The 27334-nt window shown below is 45.4% G+C and overlaps 1 protein-coding gene across 1 annotated transcript in view; it reads right to left on the bottom strand.

The window, feature by feature from the left end:
• The window catches only part of LOC120061206 (histone deacetylase 7-like), a 65997-nt gene that overhangs the window by 13435 nt on the left and 25228 nt on the right, over positions 1-27334 (bottom strand). The window contains exons 3-13 of the mRNA XM_039010831.1: positions 10083-10264; positions 9708-9801; positions 6706-6826; positions 5992-6092; positions 5194-5316; positions 4363-4472; positions 2539-2640; positions 2208-2379; positions 1665-1864; positions 1256-1456; positions 166-376 (exon numbers count right to left, since the gene is read on the bottom strand). Coding sequence (XP_038866759.1) covers positions 166-376; positions 1256-1456; positions 1665-1864; positions 2208-2379; positions 2539-2640; positions 4363-4472; positions 5194-5316; positions 5992-6092; positions 6706-6826; positions 9708-9801; positions 10083-10264 — 1617 coding nt within the window. The remainder of the gene's footprint in view (positions 1-165; positions 377-1255; positions 1457-1664; positions 1865-2207; positions 2380-2538; positions 2641-4362; positions 4473-5193; positions 5317-5991; positions 6093-6705; positions 6827-9707; positions 9802-10082; positions 10265-27334) is intronic.

Here is a 27334-nt window from a genome sequence, read left to right as displayed (position 1 = left end):
GCAATATAAGCATATAAACTGCTTACTACCCATATCTTATCAGAGAGTCCTTGACCAGGCCTCAGATTGGATCAATTGAATTACAGCCACAGTAGGGATAATAACCTACACCTAAACAGATTACCTTGTGGCAGTGTGCCTGGGTGTGTGTGGTTCATTTCTTACCGGTGGTGAAGCGTGGTTTGCTATGTGGTTCTGGGGCGGGTATTGGCAGGGGCTTGTCTGGCAGCGTGAGGGAGGTGGAGGCTGGTGAGGACTGAGTACGGAAGAGGGGCCGGTGGGCACTGCCAAGCATCATGGGTACCGCCAGCGTCTCCATGTGGGCTGTCTGCCGACGCAACTGCTGCAGCTGTTTCTGTTTCTCCCATAGCAATGACTAGAGCGAGAGAGGGAGCAAGATAGAAAATGAGAGAGCCAGAGAGAGAGAGAGCCAGAGAGAGAGAGAGAGAGAGAGAGAGAGAGAGAGAGAGAGAGAGAGAGAGAGAGAGAGAGAGAGAGAGACAGAGAGAGAGACAGAGAGAGAGACAGAGAGAGAGACAGAGAGAGAGACAGAGAGAGACAGAGAGAGACAGAGAGAGAGAGAAAGAGAGAGAGAGAGAGAGAGCCAGAGAGAGAGAGAGCCAGAGAGAGAGAGAGCCAGAGAGAGAGCCAGAGAGCCAGAGAGAGAGAGAGAGCCAGAGAGCCAGAGAGAGAGAGAGCCAGAGAGAGAGAGAGAGCCAGAGAGCCAGAGAGAGAGCCAGAGAGAGAGAGCCAGAGAAAGAGCCAGAGAGAGCCAGAGAAAGAGCCAGAGAGAGAGATAGATATAGAGAGAGAGATAGAGCCAGAGCCAGAGAAAGAGCCAGAGAGAGAGAGATATATAGAGAGAGAGAGAGAGAGAGAGAGAGAGAGAGCCAGAGAGCCAGAGAGCCAGAGCCAGAGAGCCAGAGAGCCAGAGCGCCAGAGCCAGAGAGCCAGAGCCAGAGCCAGAGAGCCAGAGAGCCAGAGAGAGAGCCAGAGAGAGAGCCAGAGAGAGAGAGACAGAGAGAGAGAGAGAGAGAGAGAGAGAGAGAGAGAGAGAGAGAGAGAGAGAGAGAGAGAGAGAGATGTTTAGTGCTGTCGTGATTTTCAACCCACAGAAATCTATACACGCAGAAAGTAAAGTAAAGTCAATCCTGCATGAAGCACGAAAAAAAAAAAAACGTTGCTGCCCTCTGCTGGAAGTTCAAGGAAGGCATATTTTATTAGTGGTCCTCTATCATCTGTGTCTTTATCTTACCTGGTTGAGTATGAGTGTGTGTTGCAGATTGATCTGTTCTCCCTGGCTGTCCAAATCAGACACAGGCTCCGCTTCCCTCAGTGACTCCACCCGTGCTCGGCCGTGATAGGTGTCGCTGGGCGTTGGCCCCACCTCCTCAGAGTCCATGTCTTCTGAGGGGATCTGTCTGAGCCGAGGCTTCTCACTGGATTTAGACATCAGCTGGAACACACACACAAAATTATTGATCAATTTAGATTCATCCAACTCCATTCAAATCAATGAATTATTTTCGAAAAAGACAGCTGCTGACAGAGGAAACCATCCTTGGATTGTACAAAAATCAATAATCCATTACAACAGAGTATGAGTGAGTATGAGAGTATGTGTGAGAAAATGTGGGATTTGTGAAGGTGTGTAAGTCACTCACCTTGCCCAGGTGTGTCTGCTGTTTAAGTCTCTCCAGTAGTTGGCTGTTGTGGTGCTGTTGCAGCAGGGGGTGTAGGGATCTGAGGCTCTGGGGCAGCGGCTCTGAGCGGGTTCGGCTCAGAGGCTTGTGAGGGCCCCCACCTGGGGCCAGACGATCCATCTGGGGGGCAAACTGTAGTGGCACGGTGCCCAGGCCTGGAACTGAGACAGGAGGAGACAGGGAGAGTATGGCTGTAAATCTGACTATTTGTCAAGGCCACTAGGTGGCGGTACCACATTTCCTCTGGTGTCAGAATAAACCTTTTCTTAGCTCTTTCACATGAGGCAAGAGAAAAGTGATAATGCCTACAGAATCCAGCTTAGCAATTGTGTATTGTGTAATACATTTATAAGGAACACATTCCTGGCAAGAACTTCTCCTGTTCTATGTCAAATTACATGCAAAATGAATTTTAACTGCTGTATACAAAGGCAAATGTTTATTGGAAGTCAAACATATTGCAAGCCAGCCAGCATTGTATGTGAATGCGATGGTGTGTCTCACCAGTGAGCATGGGGGTATGGACCAGTCTGGAGGGCTCTAGGATGAGGACAGGCTGGAGGTGGGGCGACAGCGACCCACTCTGCTCCTCCATCCCCAGAGGAAGGTAGACAGACTGGCCTCCCGCCACCATAGGCACCCGGCCCACCTTCAGAGGGGACAAGTCTCCATCACTCTGCACACATACACACATATAAAGTGGCGATAAATGATCTTGTTGCTATCAAAGACGAGTCTTAGTGTTTTTTCCATGTCTCTGTCGCAATATAATAATAATAACAAAAGCTTGAATTCATAACATAGTCATTTTCATAAAGTTGTGTGATATGCTTACCCTGGCATTGGCTGGCAGGCCCAGGGTGATGGTGGGTAGAGCAGAGGAACTCTGGATGGTGAAGTGGGCTAGAGACCCATCCTGGAGCAGTAGTCTCTGGGCCTGAGGACACACACAACATGAATTCAACTACATTGACTAGACTGTTTACTCTCAAAGCTGATAGGTACCTCAGCAGGCACAGGCCTTGTGTGTACTGTATATATATATGTACACTATATATACTAAAGTATGTGGACAACCCCTTTACATTTTGGGATTCGGCTATTTCAGCCACAGCCGTATAAAATCGAGCACACAGCCATGCAATCTCCATAGACAAACATTGGCAATAGAATGGCCTTACTGAAGGAAGAGCTCAGTGACTTTCAATGTGGCACCGTCATGTGAACCTTTCCAACAAGTCAGTTTGTCAACTGTAAGTGGCGTTATTGTAAAGTGGAAACGTCTAAGAGGCACAACGGCCCAGCTGAGAAGTGGTTGGCCACACGAACTCACAGAACGGGAACGCCGAGTGCTGAAGCGCATAGCACGTAAAAATGATCTGTCCTCGGTTGCAACACTCACTACCGAGTTCCAAACTGCCTCTGGAAGCAAAGTCAGCACAATAACTGTTCATCGGGAGCTTCATGAAATGGGTTTACATGGCCGAACAGCCACACACAAGCCTAAGATCACCATGTGCAATGCCAAGCATCGGCTGGAGTGGTGTAAAGCTCATCCCCATTGGACTCTGGAGCAGTGGAAACACATTCTCTGGAGTGATTAATCATGTTTCACCGTCTGGCAGTCCAATGGATGAATCTGGGTTTGGCGGATGCCAGGAGAACGCTACCTGCCTGAATGCATATTGCCAACTGTAAAGTTTGGTGGAGGATAAATAATGGTTTGGGGCTGTTTTACATGGTTCGGGCTAAGCCCCTTAGTTCTAGTGAAGGGAAATCTTAACGCTACAGCATACAATGACATTCTAGATGATTCTGTGCTTACAACTTTGTGGCAACAGTTTGGAAAAGGCACTTTTCTGTTTCAGCATGTTAATGCCCCCATGCACAAAGCAAGGTCCATACACTAATGGTTCGTGTGGAAGAACTTGACTGGCCTGCACAGAGCCCCTTCCCTTAACCTCATCGATCACCTTTGGGATGAATTGGAAGGCTGACAGCAAGCCAGGCCTAATCGCCCAACATCAGTGCCCGACCTCACTAATGCTCTTGTAGTCCCAGTAGAAATGTTCCAACATCTTCTAGTGGAAAGCCTTCCCAGAAGAGAGGAGGCTGTTATAGCAGCAAATGGGGGACCAACTCCATATTAATGCTCATGATTTTGGAATGAGATGTTCAACAAGCAGGTGTCCACATACTTTTGGTCATGTAGTGTATGTGTTTAAGTGATTTTTTGTAAGTGCATAAATAAATAGTGAGTGTGCGTTGTTTGCGTGTCTGCATGTTTGTGTAGTGTTTGAGTCTTTCAAAATGCATGTGAGACAGCCTTTTTATTCTGCTGATTAGCCAAGACAAGACGACGAGGTGGAGAGAGTTGAATTTGATGATCAGATCTGGTGCTGCGTTCGGCTACAGGGCTATAGCCAGATGTCCTTCTCCAATATCACTGCTTTAAACATTTCATTACCCAGACAGGAACAACTGAGAGAAACACACCAAATCAACTGTCTAGAAACTAGGGCTTTACGGCTCCCATTTCCACACAAACCCACCAGAGAGGACAAAGAAGCCTCTGTCCTTATCTCATGCATTTGTAATGTATAAGTGTATGTGTGTGGAGGGGTAAGGGAGGGTGGGTAAATACCAATCGGATAATAACCTCATGGGACAGCCCGTCAACAGAGGGCAGGACTCCATTCTCATTGGGTAGACTGTCATTGGGGGAGCTGCAGCCAGACACTGGGGTGCTACTGCTGCTGGGAGATGAGTCTGCAGAGAGAGAGAGAGGGAGTATGGGAGAGAGAGAGAGAGAGAAAGAGAAAGAGAGAGCGAGAGAGAGAGGGAGGATGGGAGAGAGAGAGAGAGAGAGAGAGAGAGAGGATGGGAGAGAGAGGGAGGATGGGAGAGAGAGAGAGGGAGGATGGGAGAGAGAGAGAGAGAGGGATAGAGAGGGAGGATGGGAGAGAGAGAGAGAGAGAGAGAGAGAGAGAGGATGGGAGAGAGAGAGAGAGAGAGAGAGAGAGAGAGAGGATGGGAGAGAGAGGGAGGATGGGAGAGAGAGAGAGAGAGAGAGAGAGAGAGAGAGAGAGAGAGAGAGAGAGAGAGAGAGAGGGAGGATGAGAGAGAGAGAGAGGGAGGATGAGAGAGAGAGAGAGAGAGAGAAAGAGAGAGAGAGAGAGAGAGAGAGAGAGAGAGAGAGAGAGAGAGAGATAGGGAGGATGGGAGAGAGAGAGAGGGAGATAGAGAGAGAGGGAGGATGGGAGAGCGAAAGAGGGAGAGAGAGAGAGGGAGGATGGGAGAGAGAGAGAGAGAGAGAGCGAGAGAGAGAGAGCGAGAGAGAGAGAGAGAGAGAGAGAGAGAGAGAGAGAGAGAGAGAGAGAGAGAGAGAGAGAGAGAATGATTCCATAACAACATTTGTATTTTCTATTAGCCCTGGCACCACAGAGCCTAGTGGGCAGCAGTGTTCTGTTCGGGGAAGTGAGGGACTTACCCAGAGTGTCGGGCACCCGGTGTTTGATGGGGGACGGGGCACTCTCCTTGCGGGTCAGAGGACTCTTACGAGTGTTCAGGTGTTTCTTCAGCTTGTGTTTCACCTTCAGGTTGGGCTCTGAGGCTGATCAGCGACAGAGAAAGTATCATCAGTATAAATTCACAGTCTAAGAAAACTATCCAAACCAAAATAAAGTTAGTAGTAGAGTACAATGTTAAATCCAGGCAAGTGAAATCAGAATCAGCACCTTTATAAGATACATCTTCCTCTCCAATCATACATTTTCAGCAGGTGTATATTCTGCTGAAGTACATCATGTACTAGAACACGTTTGGATTTACTGTTAGCCTCTTTAAAACAGATTCTACAGGCACTGTGAAGCCAAGATCCGATTTCAAACAGGTATAATGAACAAGCTGACAGTGATGAAGTAGTGTGCTGCCACATGGCTAATTACAATAACAGTCTGTCAAAACTGTGTTAAAAGCAGTACTCTGTCAGTCAGTCACCTCTCTTTGCTGTGTGTGTGTGTATGTTTGTACCTATGTTTGTGTGCGTGCGTATGTATGTGTGTGTGCGTGCGTATGTGTGCGCGGGCTGGGAACCGCGCCACAGCTGACAGCTCTACCACTCTGAAACAAGGATCTTATGTAATGGGCTAATTGTAGATGGTATCCTCATAGCTTCAGGCACAGAGGCACAAGGCGTGGCGCTGAGAACTATACACTTTGCATGGCAAATACCTGGATTAGTGTGTCTGTCTGTCTATCTGTGTCTTTGTGCGTTTGTGTGTCTCACCTGCCCTGCGTAGAGGGGTGTCATCTGAGCCCTCTCTGGAACCCTGTGGGGGGGGGGACACCAGAGGCTGGGGTGTCCCACTAGGGTCTGGAGCCAGCTCCCTACAGAAACAAAACACACAACACAGTCAGAGTTGGAAAATCAATTCTATACAGATATCAAGGTGAAATGACTGAGCACAGCACACATACTGAAACATGATGTAATGCAACAAAAGGTGTAAAGAGTTCTCACCTGTAGCCCACATGCTACTGAAGGTGTAAAGAGTTCTCACCTGTAGCCCACATGCTACTGAAGGTGTAAAGAGTTCTCACCTGTAGCCCACATGCTACTGAAGGTGTAAAGAGTTCTCACCTGTAGCCCACATGCTACTGAAGGTGTAAAGAGTTCTCACCTGTAGCCCACATGCTGCTGAAGGTGTAAAAGGTTCTCACCTGTAGCCCACATGCTACTGAAGGTGTAAAGACTTCTCACCTGTAGCCCACATGCTACTGAATGTGTAAAGAGTTCTCACCTGTAGCCCACATGCTGCTGAAGGTGTAAAAGGTTCTCACCTGTAGCCCACATGCAACAAAAGGTGTAAAGAGTTCTCACCTGTAGCCCACATGCTACTGAAGGTGTAAAGAGTTCTCACCTGTAGCCCACATGCTACTGAAGGTGTAAAGAGTTCTCACCTGTAGCCCACATGCTACTGAAGGTGTAAAGAGTTCTCACCTGTAGCCCACAGGGGGACCACTGAGAGGGTTGGAGCTGGTTCTTCCCAGGGCTTGTTGTTTCTGCTTCTTCAGAATCACCTCCTGGAGCTTCTGCTTCACCAGAGAACTGGCCACAGCACCTGTCAATCAACACAGATATAGAGACCATCAGACCAATCCCTACAACTGCTTAGTAGAGTGTTCCACCTATCAACTGCATCATTGTAACTAAAGTGAAAGAACGACTCCTTTTATGCCCAGAGCATGACATTGTAGCCAGAGAATCAAGATGAGATGGCAACATTTGGGAAAATCCCTTTCTATTTCAGTCTCCCTCTGTGCTCCCATGCTAGGAAGCTGTGACCATGCCGTCCCAGTGTGTGTGTGTGTGTGTGTGTGTGTGTGTGTGTGTGTGTGTGTGGAGGGGACTAGGGAGGGCGTGGGGGACAGGGGGAGGTGGCAGGAGGTGTCACTATTGATACGGTCAATATTGACACCGGTGCTGTTTGCACAGCTCGGCTATTTTTTAACCACGGTTTTAGAGGAGCTTCTTTCTCTCTCTCCAAAATGAGCGGCTCAGCTCTGTCTGTTCTGCTCTAAAAGTCAATACCGGCCCAGAAACTCCCTCCTACAGTAGCATGATAGTATTCAGTAATATCCAGTGTTCATGACTGACAGTGAAACCCCATATTGTCTTGGATGGTAGTAGGATGAGGATCTATATATAATCTGGTGGTGTGCGTGTGTGTGTGTGTGTGTGTGTGTGTGTGTGTGTGTGTGTGTGTGTGTGTGTGTGTGTGTGTGTGTGTGTGTGTGTGTGTGTGTGTGTGTGTGTGTGTGTGTGAAAGGCAACAGGAACAGTGGGCTCTGTGTGAGGAGGAAGCAACACGGGATGTCTACTACCACAGCCCTCCCAGCATGCCTCAGCCCACAACACACAGAGATGAGCTGCTCTGAGCAGAGCCACAATGGTCCATTGACAGCCACTCACAGAGAACCGGGTTTGGGACCCACACGGCAGGGGTCAAAACAACAGCACTCTACAGCTCATCCTTCCTCTCTTCTCCTCTCTTCTCCTCTCTTGTCCTCTCTTCTCTTGTCCTCTCCCCTTCTCTCCAGGGCCCTACCAGATACTGTCTGACTGGAGGAATACTCAGAGACCTCACAGATGTATTTATGGACATGCAAAGACAGAACACTAAATTACTGTTTTCCTCTGCTTGTTGTAAGAGACAAGATATTTGGTGTTATTTGTGTCTAGGTGCTATTTATGATGACTCAGTCTGTTGGGAATAGACAAAAAGAAATGCCTCTCAAATCGGTGTCCCTGTCGGTTTTTGCCCAAGGCATTCTTTGGCTGTTTGGTGAGAATATTTACATTTGTAGAGTGTATGTACATTTATGTGTGTGTGTGTGTGTGTGTGTGTGTGTGTGTGTGTGTGTGTGTGTGTGTGTGTGTGTGTGTAGAATGTTTGTCTTGACATTGATGGATCTGTTTCACTTTACACAACATTGTGCAGAACACCAACTAATGAGGATAACGATAGGGGAGAGCGGGGTATGTTGAGCAATTTTTTGAAAATCAGCACTACATCAACGGGAAATATAGTATTCATTATAACAAAGAACATCCCATCATGCTTAGGGTCATGTATGAAAACACTGGGCAGGCCATTATTTTGGCTACCATGTCTATGTCCCCATAGGATGACATCCACAGGGCACGAGTGGTCACTGAATGGTTTGATGGGCATGAAAACGATGTAAACCATATGCCATGGCCGTCTCAGTCACCAGATCTCAACCCAATTGAACACTTATGGGAGATTCTGGAGTGGTGCCTGAGACAGCGTTTTCCACCACCATCAACAAAACACCAAATTCTGGATTTGTTTTGTGGAATAATGGTATTTCATCCCTCCAATAGAGTTCCAGACACTTGTAGAATCTATGTTGAGGTACACTGAAGCTGTTCTGGCTCGTGGTGACCAACACCCTATTAAGACTCTCTATGTTGGTGTTTCCTTTATTTTGGCAGTTACCTGTATGTCAAAGTTTAATTCATGGAATGGGAGTGGTATATTTTATATCTTAAATGTACATTCAGATATAGATCTCTCTGCTCAATATTACCCTTCCATGTCTTGACCAGTTGTCTGGGACAGAGATGTTGTTTCGCTCTGCCAATTCGTAGGCAAGTTCTCTGCACTTGAGGTTACTAAAGCTTATGAAACTGGTCTACAATATTCTTGATATGTTTAGCAAGCTCAGACTCCAAGTCATCAGATAAGACCTTGTGTGCCTCTGCTACTCTATCATAGCCTCTCTCCTGCACAGGTACACGTTCGTTTCGTTGTTGTACTTCTTCAGTGTCATTCAGTCTATTTTTTCATCCCAAATGGACTTCTTCCCTTCTTTCACTAACTTGGCTGCTCCCTCAAGAACTTCAAGGGGGGCTAGACCTCTGCTTGTTTGACGTTGATCTTGAGTTCATATGCAAAAATACAATGCATATTATGAATAAAACTGAGAAAATGTCATCATCATTTGTATGGGATACGCTGGCCATTGGCTCAACTTACCCTGAGGCAAACAGTTTGACTCTATTAGCCCACACAGCTACAAGGATGAACTTTCATGCTAGGTTTAGGACCTCCTATTGAAGCTGATAGAGACCCCAACTGATGTACAGAACAATCTTAAAACGATCTACTTTGGTTTAGATACAAGCATCATGAAACCTTTAACACAATACATTTACTTGACTTGGTAAAAATATAAGTAAATGTACCTAACTTGCTTACCACTTTTTCCATGCTTCACAGACTCCATGAAACCATGACCTATTCCAAACTATTTGGTCACATGATTCATTGTGTGTATGGTTTCCTAGAAACAAGGGGTGGCTCAACTAACCATTGGCTCAACTTGACCCACTGGCTCAACTTAACCCTCTCTCCTACTACAGTGTACAAGCATACAGGCATACCTACGCAAGCACACACACACAGTAAAACTCACTCTGTTGGCTCTTGTCCTTGTGCCACAGCTGCTGCAGCTCTTGTTGTTTCTCCTGCTCCTGCTCCTGCTCACGTCTCCGTTGTTCCATGTTAAACTGAAACCCGACGAGACACTCATTAAAGTATGTGTGGAAACAGGGAAAAGTGCCGCTCTGATCTGGGAATGTGTGACATATGGGTGACAGAAAGACTTGGGCTAATGAGTGTAAATGGGGCATGAAAGTCATTATTAATACGAGCTAAAATGTATAAGAAACATTACACATTAAACATTACAGACATGTAATGCAATTTATGGGTTCCTTTCACATCAGTGTGTGTGTCGGTGTTTGGCAACAATGTGTGCTGAGAGCAGGCCTAACGATGCAGTACGTACCCGTATGTGTTGGTGCAGCTGGTGCTGTGAGAAGGTAGTGCAGGGCTGGTGGGAGAAGGGGCTGTGGAGCAGAGGAGGGTGCAGGGGCGTCAGCAGGGCCGTGTCCGAACCCGGCCGCATCACACGCTCCGTCACACGCAGGTCCATTGGGACTGACCCCAGGGGCGCCGACACTGAGGGCTCTAGTGGAGGGAGGGGAGAGAGTTGAGTTTCTCAGAAAATCCATTTCTTACTTCCAACCTCTTGACTTCAGATCAAGTGTTTAATTATTGTACGGCAGTAACACTTAACTCCCAGAAACTAACCGTATAGGAGAGAGAGGTACTGTTGAGTAAAGAGAAGAGAGAGAGAAAGAGAGATGTGACAGAGAGGGAGATAAATAGACCAGAGGCACAGCCCACTCAGTGTATAGATGTGGGCTAGATGAATGTGAGCGGCGATCCCACACTGGACACGACACATACAAAAAGAATGTCTGCTGTACATATACAACACTGTCTCACAGCCTTTCCCTCTCCCCTCCACTGTCTCACAGCCTTTCCCTCTCCCCTCCACTGTCTCACAGCCTTTCCCTCTCCCCTCCACTGTCTCACAGCCTTTCCCTCTCCCCTCCACTGTCTCACAGCCTTTCCCTCTCCCCTCCACTCTCACAGCCTTTCCCTCTCCCCTCCACTGTCTCACAGCCTTTCCCTCTCCCCTCCACTGTCTCACAGCCTTTCCCTCTCCCCTCCACTCTCACAGCCTTTCCCTCTCCCCTCCACTCTCACAGCCTTTCCCTCTCCCCTCCACCGTCTCACAGCCTTTCCCTCTCCCCTCCACTGTCTCACAGCCTTTCCCTCTCCCCTCCACTGTCTCACAGCCTTTCCCTCTCCCCTCCACTGTCTCACAGCCTTTCCCTCTCCCCTCCACTGTCTCACAGCCTTTCCCTCTCCCCTCCACTCTCACAGCCTTTCCCTCTCCCCTCCACTGTCTCACAGCCATTCCCTCTCCCCTCCACTCTCACAGCCTTTCCCTCTCCCCTCCACTCTCACAGCCTTTCCCTCTCCCCTCCACTGTCTCACAGCCTTTCCCTCTCCCCTCCACTCTCACAGCCTTTCCCTCTCCCCTCCACTGTCTCACAGCCTTTCCCTCTCCCCTCCACTGTCTCACAGCCTTTCCCTCTCCCCTCCACTGTCTCACAGCCTTTCCCTCTCCCCTCCACTGTCTCACAGCCTTTCCCTCTCCCCTCCACTGTCTCACAGCCTTTCCCTCTCCCCTCCACTGTCTCACAGCCTTTCCCTCTCCCCTCCACTGTCTCACAGCCTTTCCCTCTCCCCTCCACTGTCTCACAGCCTTTCCCTCTCCCCTCCACTGTCTCACAGCCTTTCCCTCTCCCCTCCACTCTCACAGCCTTTCCCTCTCCCCTCCACTCTCACAGCCTTTCCCTCTCCCCTCCACTCTCACAGCCTTTCCCTCTCCCCTCCACTCTCACAGCCTTTCCCTCTCCCCTCCACTGTCTCACAGCCTTTCCCTCTCCCCTCCACTCTCACAGCCTTTCCCTCTCCCCTCCACTGTCTCACAGCCTTTCCCTCTCCCCTCCACTCTCATAGCCTTTCCCTCTCCCCTCCACTGTCTCACAGCCTTTCCCTCTCCCCTCCACTCTCACAGCCTTTCCCTCTCCCCTCCACTGTCTCACAGCCTTTCCCTCTCCCCTCCACTCTCACAGCCTTTCCCTCTCCCCTCCACTCTCACAGCCTTTCCCTCTCCCCTCCACTCTCACAGCCTTTCCCTCTCCCCTCCACTGTCTCTCCTCACTATAGATTATTCACTGACATAAATGTCTGATTTGCATGATAATCCAGGACATTTGCATTGCATGGGTGAGTCAGTGGGAAAGATTGCCTTGCCGCGCTCTACAACAGGATCCAGGACGGGGTTGGGAAAGAGCTGCGGGTTTTACTGCACAGTACTGACACACACACATGCATTCACACTCTCACACACGGATACGGACACAGACTCAAAACAATTATTGACATAATTGCCAAGTCTTTGGTTGAGTTGATAACTACACACACAAAGTCTCAATTGTCTGAGGCTTTGTAAAGTGAAATGATGTACTGTACATTTCATGAAGTTTGACTTGGCCTGCTTCCAAATTCCAAGCAGCACCAGCGAGAATGTTTCTGTCTTGTGTCAGGACCTGCAGGCAGTAGAACTGTATCTCACAGCTGGGTTGAGGAGCATGTGGAGTGACTGAGGGTAAGATAGATATATTCTATAGCCTACAACACTGCTGTGGTGTGTAGTGTGCAGTGCCTGTGTGTGAGGAGAAAAGCCTCTTTCATACACACTGATATAGCCAGCTGTGTACTCTCACATCCCGAATGGGAACAACAGATGATGTGATTCATGCTTTAGTTTGGACGCCCATGGAAATCCAAGGGCTGTTTGCAGGCCCTCACAGTGCACAGCCAGCTGGGGACAGTGTCAACATATACTGTATCATTACACAAACACTTCATTGTTCACCCGACTAGCATTATTACTGTTTAACTAAATCAATCACTCCCTACTGCTAATGAGAGAGAACCAACAAAAGTGTGTTTATCTAGGAATGAAAGATGAGCTTTTCACAATCCTAATGTAGGACTAAAAACGGGCTGATGAGGTGTGTGTGTGTGTGTGTGTGTGTGTGTGTGTGTGTGTGTGTGTGTGTGTGTGTGTGTGTGTGTGTGTGTGTGTGTGTGTGTGTGTGTGTGTGTGTGTGTGTGCATGTGGCAGTGTGTTTTTCTGTGTAAAAATGAATGCATGCATTGCAGACGCGATGGGGGTGAAGCCTTCTGACGGACATTTTTGTCTTTTAAAGTCCAGTTGGTGTTTGTGTATAAATGCAGCTGTAACAACCGGGCCATAACATGTACTGACACAGCCCTCTGCTTAAGGCCTCCATATTAGGAGGCTGGAGAAGAGAAAGGCGAAAACCTTGACAGAGGCTGCATGAATGCCATCAATGTTTGGAATTATTAAAATCCTTCTTGACGAGGAATCAACAGGCTCTCTGTGTGCATCCCAAATGACACCCTACTCCCTATATAGTGCACTACTTTTGTGCATAATATAGGGACTAGTGTACTATTTAGGAGACACTGACTAGAGTCTGACAAATAAGGAGGAACAAGTGGATTATTCCAGGAACGTAACATCAGCGACTCATAAAAGGAAACAAAGGGGGCCACTCATCAGCAGAAAACACAAGCGCCTTTTCTGTTTGCATCCCTCTCCCACCGCCAGCTATATTTAGAGACAACATTTACCTATACAAGCCTTTTGTTTTTCACCAGACTGTCCCTCACCTTTAGTTTCCACAGTAATGGAACCCACTGGGAAAGGGGATGAGTATGTGAGTGAGAGTGTTTGCCTGTGTGTGTGTGTGTTTGCCTGTGTGTGTGTGTGTGTGTGTGTGTGTGTGTGTGTGTGTGTGTGTGTGTGTGTGTGTGTGTGTGTGTGTGTGTGTGTGTGTGTGTGTGTGTTTGCCTGTCTGTGTTGTGAGAAAGATACCCTGTTTGTCTGACCCTCTCAAAGGTAAACTATGCATCTGAGAATGTCTGAAATATGAAACTGGCTGATGGACAAACTCATAAAAATGTCAAGCAAATGTGAGCAGGACTGCACATAGAAATGCACTGTCTGCCTGATGGTCTGTTTTTTTTGTCTGTCTGAGGAACACTCAGTGGAAGAACAATACAATAACCATTACAGTACAACAGACAGAGGCAGTGTCCTGAATGGCACCCAAATCCCTGGCTCAAAAGTAGTGCACTATATCATCACATTACAGCCTAAGTCATGCTCTCTGTGATCTGATAGGCTGTGAAGTCGTGGTCTCTGTGATCTGATAGACTGTGACGTGATGATGAAGTCATCTTCTCTGTGCTCTGATAGGCTGTGATGTGATGATGAAATCATGGTCTCTGTGCTCTGATAGGCTGTGATGTGAAGAAGTCATGGTCTCTGTGCTATGATGTGATGATGAAATCATGGTCTCTGTGCTCTGATAGGCTGTGATGTGATGATGAAGTCATCTTCTCTGTGCTCTGATAGGCTGTGATGTGATGATGAAATCATGGTCTCTGTGCTCTGATAGGCTGTGATGTGATGATGAAGTCATGGTCTCTGTGCTCTGATTGGCTGTGATGTGATGATGATGAGATGTGGTTATTGAAGCCTGGTTCCATGCTGGCCTGAGGGATAATGAGTCCAACTGAACAATGAACAGACAGAAGACAATGAGTCTCTCCTCCTCCTCCTCCTCTCGCCTTCCCCAGAATATTGTTCTCCGCTCTGGACCGGTTATACCAGTATGGCCAGTGTGTACGGGAACCTCTCTCCCTCTGGTCCCTCCTCCAGATTAGGCAGAACACAGAATGACTGATTGAGTAAGTATGAAACCAAGCCTTTCTGTAACTAGACACACTTTACCTCTTATAACCTCTACCACTCCACTCATCAGTTGACATGAACATTCTGCACGGATAACTTATGTGTACAGTACCATAACTGTAGTATGAAGTTGGAGTAAGTACACACACCCCACCCCCCCAAAAAAACATGTCAACTGCTGACATTTGTATCCTCTGAATAAGGTTAGAAAAAGGGGAAAAGCGTGGGGAACAGACAGTGGTGACACTATCAACACTATAGTCTGTGTTGATGGAGGCTGAGTTGGAGCTGAGTGACGTCCTCTGTGGTCAGGTCTGCTAGGAGAGAAAGGAAACTGGAACAATGGGAGCCAAAGTGTCAGTGTAAATCTCAGGCCCAGCTCCACAGAGAGAGAGGGGCAGACCGGCTGGGCCTCTAAATTAGGCGTCTCAAAATAAAAAGGCCAACAAAACAGGAAGTGTTGACCAAGTGACATCTGCTCCACTTTGGTCAGACACCTCCCCCTCCCTCCCTCCCCTCCATCCCCCCCCTTCCTCCCTCCCCCTCCTTTTGTTTATGCTGACTGGACTGGAGGCTCTAATTGGCATGTCTACATCTATTTTGGGGTGGGAGGAATGTTTTTTTTCAGGCTCTTCTGCTAATTTCTATGGTGACTTTTGTTTTTCCTCCTCATCAGAGGTCCTGTCCATCGGCCGAGAGGATATGTAGCACAAACAACATCCTCCAAGGAAAATGTATTGAATATGTATGCACATAATGTGTATAAAGTTTTTAAAAAAGGAACCATTCTGAAAATATAAATGTATTTGTTAATGCAAAGGTGTGTATGTGTATGTGTGTGTGTGTATGTATGTATGTATGTATGTATGTGTGTGTGTGTGTGTGTGTGTGTGTGTGTGTGTGTGTCTGAGTGTGCAAACAGTCCTTTAGGGCCTGTAGATAAGCCTTGTCACTCTGCATACACTAAAAGATTGATGACAGTCCACAGAATGGTGCCAGTGGTGACACCCAGGAATACAACAACTGTCTGCAACTAGGGTTGCAAAGGGTCGGAAAGTTTCCGGTTAATGTCCCAGGAATTTGGGGAATTTTGCTTAAATTCATCTAAAAAAGTTAGCTTATAACAATTAACCTTTTTTTGTGGGATATACATATGGCAATTCTAGGTCTTGTAGCATATTTTGGATAAACTATCCCATGCACAGTGCATTCCTCCATCACATGTACAGCTGATTCTCAAGATCTTGCACACTATTGAGCCCACACCACTACACTGTCTGAGCCAAGGACTACATGCTTTCTGATTAGTTTTGATTACAATACTGGGTGGGGTGAATATATTTTATATGACGATGCATGCATGATTTTTTGTTAATTAGTAAAAAGTAGCCTACAGCAAAGTGTGTTTAAATCATTTATAACTTGTTAACACTTTCTGCTAGTTAGTTTTTGCTACCATGTGGGTTTTAGCTTGCTTGAGCCTGCTAACTGAGGAGTGTTAATTCACCTGTTTCCATACATGTTTCATTTTAAAACATTTGTCTTAAAAAGGAGTTGTTTAATCTAACTGCTTAACTCTTTATCTGTATTTATTTGTATTTTTAGTCTTTTTTTTCTCTAATCTTTACAGGAAAATGCCACGGGCACTATCTGATGTGTGGAGACATTTCACTGCAGCTAATGTAGAAGGAAAAGCTGTGTACATTTGCAAATACTGTGCCAAATCACATGTGAAGAATGCAACAAAGATGCAGAATCATCTGGCCAAGTGCATAAAGTTCCCTCAGTGCTCACAACAAGCAACCTCTGACAAAAGTCCCTCTACTTCTATTCGAGGTGAAAATGAGGAATCAGACACCTTAAAGATAGCGACAGCTCATGGTCCTCCTGGAATCAGATGGTTTTTTTTCTGCCGATATGGACAGCCCCATCAAGAGGATCCTCCTGGATGATGTATTTTGGGAGAGAGTGGTAAGCAGCCTGAAACTGCTGAAACCTATAGCAGTAGCAATTGCACAGATTGAGGGAGACAATGCCATCCTGTTTGATGTTCAGACTCTGCTTGCAGATGTAAGAGAAGAAATCCGTACTGCCCTGCCCACTTCACTGTTGCTCCAAGCAGAGAAAACTGCAGTTCTGAAATACATCAAAAAGCGTGAAGACTTCTGCTTGAAGCCCATACACACCGCAGTGTACATGTTGGACCCCAAGAATGCTGGCAAGAGCATCCTGTCTGGTGCAGAGATCAACAGGGCCTATGGGGTCATCACTACTGTGTCTCGCCACCTTGGCCTGGATGAGGGCAAGGTTCTTGGCAGTCTGGCGAAGTACACTTCCAAGCAAGGGCTTTGGGATGGATGCAATATGGCAGTTGTGCCAACATATCTAATCAGCCACCTGGTGGAAGGGACTTTGTGGATCTGAGGCTCTTTCCCCTGTTGCCTCCATCATCCTCCAAATCCCACCAACATCAGCTGCCTCAGAGCGCACCTGGTCTTTGTTTGGGAACACACACACACCAAAGCACACAACAGGCTGACCAATACAAGGGTTGAAAAATTGGTGGCCATCCGGGAAAATTTGAGTCTCTTTGAGCCTGACAACGAGCCATCCTCAACAAGGTTGGAAAGTGACAGTGAAGATGAGGCCTCAGAGTCTGATGTTCAAGAGGTGGACATTGAGGAGGTCCAGGAAGAAGACATGGAAGCCTGAGAGGAAGACAACCAAATCTTTAGTTTCTAGACTATCATTTTACAGATGTATGTTGAAAATGTTTTTGGGAGATGCGATGGATCATTGGGGATCATTCAATATTTCCTTTCTTTTGTTGTACAGTGAAATCATCCCATGTGAAGAGTCAACTAATTGAATTAAAGTTAAATTTGTAACTAAATAGTTTTTAAAATTTCCATTGGAAGGATTTAATCATTTGCAATTATGTCTACTTATGATAAGGTAAAAAAAATTATATTTCAGTCTCCATATGATATGGTAAATATATCCAATGCAAAACATATCTACATTTAAATGGTATTAATATTAATTTGCATATATTTCCGTTAATTCCCATATATTCCTTTAATTCCCACGAAAAGTTCCCACCTCTGAATATTCCCCAAAATGTGCAACCCTATCTACAACACACTATCTATCACCACTGTATCCTCTGGTCTACATTCAGTCTGCATCAATTCTCCAACCGTCTCTTTTCCCCAAAAAAATTAATAAAGAATTTATTCCATGAAGGCACTACAAAAGCCCCACACTTGGCCAAGCTTAAAACACAAGTCAAGTTACTTAGTGGAAAGGTTCACCTACATTATGAGCAATTTCCTAGTCATGCAGGTTCAGTTCCTTTACATTCTGTGACCGTGTCTGAATACTTGCATTATAAATAGAAGGCATTTTGGGTATGCGAAAAGAAAGTTTTATACTACATGAAAATGTCAAAACTTGAGTATGCTTTAAATGCCTACTCATTTCAGCTTTTCATCTAGTAGAATTCGCTGCACCCAACTGAGGAAGATAATTGTTTTTCAGACTCACGTGTTTGACAACAGCTGATAATCAGATATGGTGACGGGCTGTAGAAAAATTAACCAATGGCGGGAATAAACGCAATTACGCATTAGATGATGCATTCTCAGTAGCCTAGTATGTTGATATTTGGTGCTTACTGCATTCGGTTTTACTAAACAGTACGTTTTAAATAGTATGTAGTACGATTAGTACAAAGTATGTATGCAGTTTCAGTAAGTAGTATACAAGACAGATTTCAGACACAACCAGTCTCTGCAAGACTGCCAGGAGCTTAAAGTATTCCCTTTGAACTTCCTGAGACATAATTAAACAGAGAAGAAATGAGAGGAGAGGAAAGGGGAAAGAGGTCAGAGCAGGGGGATTGTTATGACAACCTGACACCCCTGAGAAAGTCACGGGAGCCCCCCCGCCCCCCCCTCTCTGAGCCTCCACTGAGGCATCTCAAACTCCCTCCCTCCCTCCTAAAAGGCGACATGCCACAGTGTTATTATGATCCCATTATGATCCCAACCTCTATATGTGTGTGTGTTCCACTCCTGAGGAGGAGTCTTTCACCATCTCTCAGTACAAGTGCAACTCAACACCTCCTTCCCTCTTCCTGCAGGCCCTCCTGTCGCTGAGCGTGTGTGTGTTTAGTGCGCGAGGTCAACCCTGCTGCGCAGCATGGCTTGCCATTCCTGTCTGCAGTATAGGATTGCCTGCAGTATAGGATTGCCTGCAGTTAGCTGTGCTCTATGTACTTCTAGGAGCTGCCCGTTTCCAACATGTGGATACATAACGGAGTTGTTCCTGCCATATACAAAGGTCACCTCTATTCAATTTCTAGGATACCACATCACATGTTGGTACATCAGGTAACATAGCTCTGCAGAAATGCTTGAGGACTTAACGCATACGAAATATTCATACAAAATAGCGGCATTCTTTATAATTGTAATGAAATGCAGTTGTTGATAACAGAAGCCTGTATCAGGCCTCATTAGTCAGGCCTATCCACCTCATTTTCGAACGCTTTTAAAACACGGAAGCCAAACGTGGAAACTATGGATACAACTTCCTCCATGCTTGCGCATTATCATACTTCATATGCGAGCCACCAGAAATCCCTGCATTAGCATGTTTCTGTTAACTGATACACCATGACAAAATACACCATATTACTGTCCTGCTAATGTGCCTGGACCTTGTAGGCTAAACATCCGAGAAAACCCCCATAATTGATTCAAATGGTTGCCCAATCAGGAAGGCTAGATGCAGTTATTTTGAAATGAATATGCATTCAAAATGCCAGGCTTTTGAACGGTTATTCAGATGTCATAGGCTATTCACTGCAGTTTACAGGCTAGACTAGTGTTTTGTACTCACTTAAAAACAATAATAACATTCTTCATTACATTGTGTTGTTATTGTAGTCTAGGTAGGATACATTTCTTGTCCCTAAAAAACTAAAACAATAGGGTAGCTTTTCGTGCTGCGTACCCGCAGGGACTGGGACTAGGAAGGAGCGCAGCTTCAGGAGCACACATAGTGTAGGCTAACTATGATCTGACAGCCTAAACCTTTTTTTCTCTCGCGGTGTAAATTGACTGGATATTTTCACTGCAATATTAAGCCTAACATTGAGCTTATGAATTATGGGCTAACATGCATACGCTTCGAACTTAGGCTATAGGCTACATTTCGAGCCTGTGTGTCTTAATTGTTCTGTTGTGCATTTACGCACCTGTCCTCTCCGCTGCCACAGCTATTCCTTTTAAATCTTGTCGAGGGGCATGAAAAGCCAGACAACAAAAGCTTGTTTGACACTTATTTTGACGTATTTTCTTTAGCCTACTAACAGCCTATTGGACGAGCGATGAATGCTTGTTTGCTGAATGTAAAATAGGCTTTAACAGGCAGGGGGAGTTGGAAAGGAGAAGACCATATGTTCCTATATTAGGCCTATCTTAACACGGGGCTACATCCTGACAAAATAGACATACACCATGTGAGTGGCCTACTAATGCACCTTTCTGGACCTTGTGAACTGTTGAGAATAGACCCAAACTGAACCAAATGGTTGCATGATCAGGTCTAGTCTATTGGCCTATGCAGTTATTTCGGCATGAAACATTTATTTATGAGCAGTTATTCCAATTAGCCCACATCACTGAAGTTTACTGTCTATGGACAATAATTGTGTATTCACTTGATAACAATAATACATTCCTCATTGAACTGTGTTGTTGTAGCACATGAATAATAATTTTGTCTACAAACCTTGGCCTAGGCCTATCCTGTTGCCTAGTCACTTTACCCCTACCTAATACCTATATGTACTGTACATATCTACCTCAATTTCCTAATACCCCTGCACATCGACTCGGTACTAGTACCCAATGTATATAGTCAAGCTATCATTGCTCGTGTTACTATTTTTTTAAATATGATTTTTTATTTATTGTATTCTTCATTGTTGAGAAGGGCTCGTAAGAAAGAATTTCACTGTTAGTCTACACCCGTTTTACGAAACATGTGACAATTAAAATTTGATTTGAGATCTGCCATTTCATAATCTGGTTACTTATTTTTCTTGCACTTTGACAGGCAAATATTTTGCCTATAGCTCTAATATTTAGCTACTGAATGGCCTAATATCTAGCTAATATTTAGCTTCTTACTTCGGCTACACATCACTAGCCTCTCTCTTCCAGCTGTTCCCGTGCGCAAGCCACTCCGCAATAGGCCGGGCATTCCTCTTCTCATAAAATCCCAGGGAAAGATATAGACTACAAAAGCTATAGGACATTTATTTTGATCGTGTTTTATTCTAGACCTAATAGCCTATTCGGGGAAATGAGAAGGCTTGCTCTTGCTAATTGCTGAATGTAAAACAGGCCTACAGCATAGGAAATGCATGTCGGGGAAAGTTAAGGAGAGAAAGTGCATTGGTGTGATCCCTTTTGGCCCGTTATGATAACATTGTTGCACTGATGCATTGCAAATAGTTGCACAGGACAGACAGAGGTGAGCACTGTAAAAAAAAGAAGACCCAAAGAAATTGACAACCATTAGAAAAATGGAAATCACTTGCAAACCACTTGAGCAATGAGGCAATGGCATTATGTAGGCCTAAAAGATGAGCAGAGTAAACAGTGTTTGTTGTCGAATTGCTACATTTAAAAACGAGTTACTATATTATTTTCATTATGCCTACATGTACATTGAAGTATTATTTGCAGTTGTCACTATGACAATGAACACACCTTGAAAGCACTGAACGGTCTGAACCACTATCTGTGCGTTAGAGACCTCATGAATGGTCTTGTGTTACCTAATAGCAGCATGTACGGTGCGTTGATCAGTTGATTAACAGGTGTAGGACTGTATAACGATATACTATTAACTTTCTTCTAGTGTGGATGCTCACCAACGTTTTATAGTTATGTAGCCTATTGTTTATCATCATCGTTATAGTTATTGGCTTGGTTGAAGACCCGGGCCTTAACACTGACACAACCCAACTAACTTGAATTAAATAAATATAAAATTAGACTTATACACTTACAGTATACATGTTTACTTTACTTTTATACTCTGTAAATGTACTCTTTCAAATAATTTACACTGGCAAGTTTGCCACCAGCGTGCTGCAGTGGGAAAGTAAAGCGGAAGTCGAATCCATCACTTCCGTTGTTTGGCTGTGCCCATAGCAACGTTCAAAAATGAGGTGGATAGGTCAGTCAGGGTAGGTAGTCAAATAAAGTAAAATAAAATAATATTTGTCACATGCTTCGTTAACAACAGGTTTAGACTAATAGTGAAATGCTTGCTGATGGGCCTTTCCCAGCATTGCAGAGAGAAAGAAAATAGAGAAATCATCTAAAAAGTAAAAAGTTATAATAAATACACAATGAGTAAAGATTAACTTGGCTATATACACAGGGTACAAGGTAATTGAGGTAGATATGTACATATAACTAGGAATAAAGTGACAGATAATAAACAGTAGCAGCAGCGTATGTGATGAGTAAAAACAAAAGGTGCAAAAAGGGTCAAGCGGATCGTTAAATAGTTAACCAATAGCTACCCGGACTAACTATTTAACAGTCTTATGGCTTGGGGGTAGAAGCTGTTCAGGGTCCTGTTGGTTCCAGACTAGTCACTAGTCTCCTCCATGTCCTGTCAGTCCTCTCCTCCATTCTCTTCCCCTCTCCTCCATTCTCTTCCCCTCTTCCCCTCTCCTCCATTCTCTTCCCCTCTCCTCCATTCTCTTCCCCTCTCCTCCATTCTCTTCCTTTATCTCTTCACCTCTCCTCTCCTCCCCTCCCATCTCTATGAGCTGTAGCAGTAGGACAGACAGACAGAAACAGACAGACAGGTAAGATAAGACAAAGGTTGACAGAGAGCAGAACAGCAGAGCAGAGTAGCAGTATGTAGACTTCCTCTGCTGGGTAAATATGTCTGGAATTACAGCAGGAATGTTAATCATGGCCCAGCATATCTATCAACCTGTCACTAATAAAAATGTGTAGAACATACCTCCAAAACAATGTGAGCACATAGGGAGCTTGGAAAATAGAGTGTTGCTAATATAAAGATATGAGTTGTGTTTTCATGGAATTCGAATCTGGGGTCAAAATGAAAAGTTGACTTTTGTGATATGGTTCGAGGCAGAATCAAGAGAAACAATTCCAGATTGATAAAGCACCAGAGATAAGTACTGTATGTACTGTGAAATAACATTTTCCCATAGAAAAACAATATAAACAAGCCCAAAATAACCAGCTGTGGAATAACAGAGACATTGTATGTGGCCCTCCCTGTGAATGGTTTATCTCAGGCTGGCATGTGTGCGCACACGTTTGTGTGTGTGTGTGGCGTGTGACTGGTATAGTGTGATGTGATCCTATCCGGCCAGCTCATTTGTTTGTGTGGGAGGACAGATGTGCCAGAGAGCTATCTATGGACTACCAATGGAAGGTGTGCTTCCAGCCCTCATCGTTATGGAAATCACCTGAGACCTACCTCTCTCTCTCTGTGTGTGTGTGTGTGTGTGTGTGTGTGTGTGTGTGTGTGTGTGTGTGTGTGTGTGTGTGTGTGTGTGTGTGTGTGCCTGCATGTGTGTGCATGGGTGCCTCAGTGTGTATGCGCGTGTGTGTTGCCTAATTGAAGCCGACCATAATGACGTGCCTGTGGACTGAGATCTTCCTCCTTCCATGGTGCTGGTTCAATATCATGTGCTTCCTTACCTCCTTCACTAGTCTTCAATTCCTCAGTCAGTCAGACCTGCTTTCCCAGGGCCTAGTCCTCTCAAGTGGAAGTAACTACTTATAGCATTCCAAATAGAGCTTCACGTCATCAAGCCTAGAGTTACTGAAAGAGGTCCAAGGTTCATGTATAATAACTTATACAGTTGATGAATTAGTATAGGAGAGTAGATAGACTGCTAGACAGAGAGAGAGAGAGAGAGAGAGAGAGAGAATCAGCATGGAAAATTGTGCCCACATGGCAGCTTGTATAACATGCTCAGCATACACAGTGAAGTGAAGTAGACCTGTCCACAGTGGCTGACTGCTCCAAGGAAATACAGGGACCCGTTTAAATACGGAATAAAAACAGAGACTATCTCTGTAACTCCTCAGCTAAGCCAAGTACATCTTGCTATTCGTAAACGGTGTGACAAACGTTATTTGTCACATGTTTCATAAATAGGTGTAGACTTTTTATGATTTAAAAAAATAAGAATATACAAATATTAACGAGGAATAAATACACAATGAGTAAAGATAACTTGGCATTTGTGTGTGTGACTACCTCTTTCTTTGTGGGCCAGTGGATTGACAGTGGAGCAGAGGTTTATGTATTATACATTCTGTCCAGGCTAAAGTTTCCACTGTCCTTACCTGGGTTTCCAAAACAACTCAGGTTTCCTTTAGTGGGGTCAGGGGGTGCCGAGATAAAACAACACAATGTGAGATTTATTACCAAGGCCTCACTGTGACGTCTCTCCATATGGTATATGTTACTACGGAACATTAGAAAGATTCCATTAACGTAACATGGGTGATTGGAATACTACTGGAATAAATTGGGTGAGATTGGTTAGCATAAAAAAAGTGAGCAAAAGCTCTAAGAACTGGGTCCTTCTCAAATCTCCTTCTACAATCTTAAAGTGGCCCGACTAACTGTTTGAGTCCCTCTGCAGTTCTCCAGTTCCTATGTTCCCTCAATTTCTCTCTCTCTGCCTGTCTCTCTCTCTCTTTCTGTTTTGTGGAAGGAGCAGCGCAAATACGAGCCCCAGAGAGCAGGGAGAATGCAGAGAGCTTTAATCAACACCAGAAGAGCTCTCAGACATTTTAATTAATCACACACACACACACACACACACACACACACACACACACACACACACACACACACACACACACACACACACACACACACACACACACACACACACACACACACACACACACACACACACACACACACACACACACAGCTTTCCCCACCAGCTGCCCTCCTGAGATCATTTTTTAAAGTAGTCTATTGTTTGGTTTCCTGCTCAGGCAAGGAAGCCCTAGTGATTAGAACTCAGGTTCCAGCCATGGACAGGGAGACAGGGACTAAGAGACAGGGACAGAGACATAGGCAGGGACAGAGAGACAGGGACAGAGAGACAGGGACAGAGAGACATGGACATGGGCAGGGACAGAGACAGGAACAGAGAGACAGGGACAGAGAGACATGGACATGGGCAGGGACAGAGACAGGAACAGAGAGACAGGGACAGAGAGACATGGACATGGGCAGGGACAGAGACAGGGACAGAGAGACATGGACATGGGCAGGGACAGAGACAGGAACAGAGAGACAGGGACAGAGACAGGGACAGAAAGAGACACGGACAGAGACAGGCCCAAAACAACAAGCCAACCACGCTTCAAAAACTATCTGAAAGATATGAAAACACACACAGCAGTGCTTCTTCTCTCTGTGAGCTATAATTAGTCAGAAGTGCTACCCCCCTCTTTACTCATCTTTGAACAGACCACATCCTCTTTTAACTCCTTCTTCTTCTCTCGCTCTTACTGGCTGTATTCAGTCTCAGCTCTCACAGACAGACATGGCCTAGCTCTGCTTTGCCCTGGGCCATCCTATAACACCGCTAGAGATCAGGGGGCTGGTGTAACCATAGTAACCACGGCAGGCAAAAGGAAGCACAGTTGATAAAAACACAACAATGAGAGAGAAAGAGACACTTCCTGTTTGCAGAGTTTAGCTTCTTCTGAGCCAGTCACTTCTGTTGAGATGGTATTTATGAACCGTAAAGCTATAACCAAAGCGAAGCTCACGGTGGCCAAATTAACACAAATACACACGCCAGATCAAATATAGAACATATGCTAAATGTACACTTTACTACTGTTCTTAGATGAACAGTAGTAAACAGAATGTACACCAGATGTCTCTACTAATAAACCATGAGTGTAAAGCTATAGCTCTACAACTATTCAGACAGGCTCAGTCAAATGCATGTGCTGCTAGCTCAGTATTTTCAAGACCAAGCTATTCAAGACCAAGCTATATTTTCTTCCTCACATTACATTTGAGCTGAAAGACCAGGGGCCAGCAGGAGTCCCCTCTCCCCCTCTCCCCTCTCCCCCTCTCCCCTCTCCAGCCCATAGCCCAGCCAGTAAATGGCTGAAGGGGAGCTGCTACCCATTCAACTGAGTTGATTAATGTCTAACTCTCACTCCATAGGCCCTGAGGACATCAAACTAATTAACCAACAGCAACAGAGAGAGGAGAGATGGAAAGGTTAGTAAGGGATTGAAAGTAAAAACCAGGTCATTGACTCCTAGAAAACTGAATGGGGCTAGTATTTTGTTGTTACCAATGCAGCCATTTTGATCTCAATATCAAATAATATCTGGGCAAGATTTACGTTTTCAATTAACATGGTCAAAAAGAAACAAAAATAGGTTTTTAGCAAAGAGCAATTTCTCAAGCAAGAATTTTGCTCAGACTGTCTGGGAGTGGTCTGAGTTGGAAGGGGAAAACAGAAAACTAGCTGTTATTGGCAGAGAGGTTTGGAACTCCTTCTTATTGGTCTATTAACTAATTTACCGCCCGGTGATGTCATCAGGCAGGCCAAAACTCCATCCCACCAAAGCAGGCTGACATTTCAGGCTGTCTTTTCAATAGTGCTGAGTGATTAACCGAAATGTCTGGGGTTTTTTCAGTTTATAAACAACTAATTGACTGACATCGGTTCAATTATTTGAATTTCATAATTTTTTTTTTGTGCTCAATGCACAGCTTCTTTGGAGATAAATCAGATCCAGCCTGAACTGTGCAATGTAGTAAGGAGTTGTAGTTTCCAACAGGCCGATATTCTACATAGTTTAGCGCATAAAAAGTGGTAATTAACTACAATGACCATAATCCATTGCGCATCTACTTGTAAGGTCTGTGTTTCTTTTACGCCTGCTACGGAAGAGACAAATAATGCGTGATCGGGCTCGTGCCGTGGAGGAGATCTTCGTGGGCTATACTCAGCCTCGTCTCAGGGTAGTAAGTTAGTGGTCTGTTGATATCCCTCTAGTGGTGTGGGGGCTGTGCTTTGGCAAAGTGGGTGGGGTTATAACCTGCCTGGTTGGCCCTGTCCGGGGGTATCATTGTGCAGGGCCACAGTGTCCCTCGACCCACCCCTGTCTCAGTCTCCAGTATCTATGCTGCAATAGTCTATGTGCCGGGGGGCTAGGGTCAGTCTGTTATATCTGGTGTAATTCTACTGTCTTATCTGGTGTCCTGTGTGAATTTGAGTATGATCCGTCTAATTCTCTCTCTCTCCCCCCTCCCTTCTTGAGCCATAGGATCATGCCTCAAGACTACTTAGCCTGATGACTCCTGGCTGTCCCCAGTCCACCTGGTCATGCTGCTGCTCCAGTTTCAACTGTTCTGTCTGCGGCTAGGGAACCTGTTCACCAGACGTGCTACCTTGTCCCGGACCTGCTGTTTTCGACTTTCTCTGTCTACCGCACCTGCTGTCTCGACCTCTGAATGCTCGGCTAGGAAAAGCCAACTGACATTTACTCCTCAGGCACTGACCTGTTGCACCCTCTACAACCACTGATTATAATTTGACCCTGCTGGTCATCTATGAACGTTTGAACATCTTGAAGAACAATCTGGCCTTAAATGGCCATGTACTCTTATAATCTCCACCCGGTACAGACAGAAGAGGATTGGCCACCCCTCAGAGCCTGGTTTCTCTCTAGGTTTCTTCCTAAGTTCCTGTCTTT

Source organism: Salvelinus namaycush, chromosome 16, assembly GCF_016432855.1.
Source record: "Salvelinus namaycush isolate Seneca chromosome 16, SaNama_1.0, whole genome shotgun sequence".
In the NCBI taxonomy this organism is placed as follows: Eukaryota; Metazoa; Chordata; class Actinopteri; order Salmoniformes; family Salmonidae; genus Salvelinus; species Salvelinus namaycush.
Note: the sequence above shows the minus strand (reverse complement) of the source record. Positions and strands in the feature narration are given on the sequence as shown.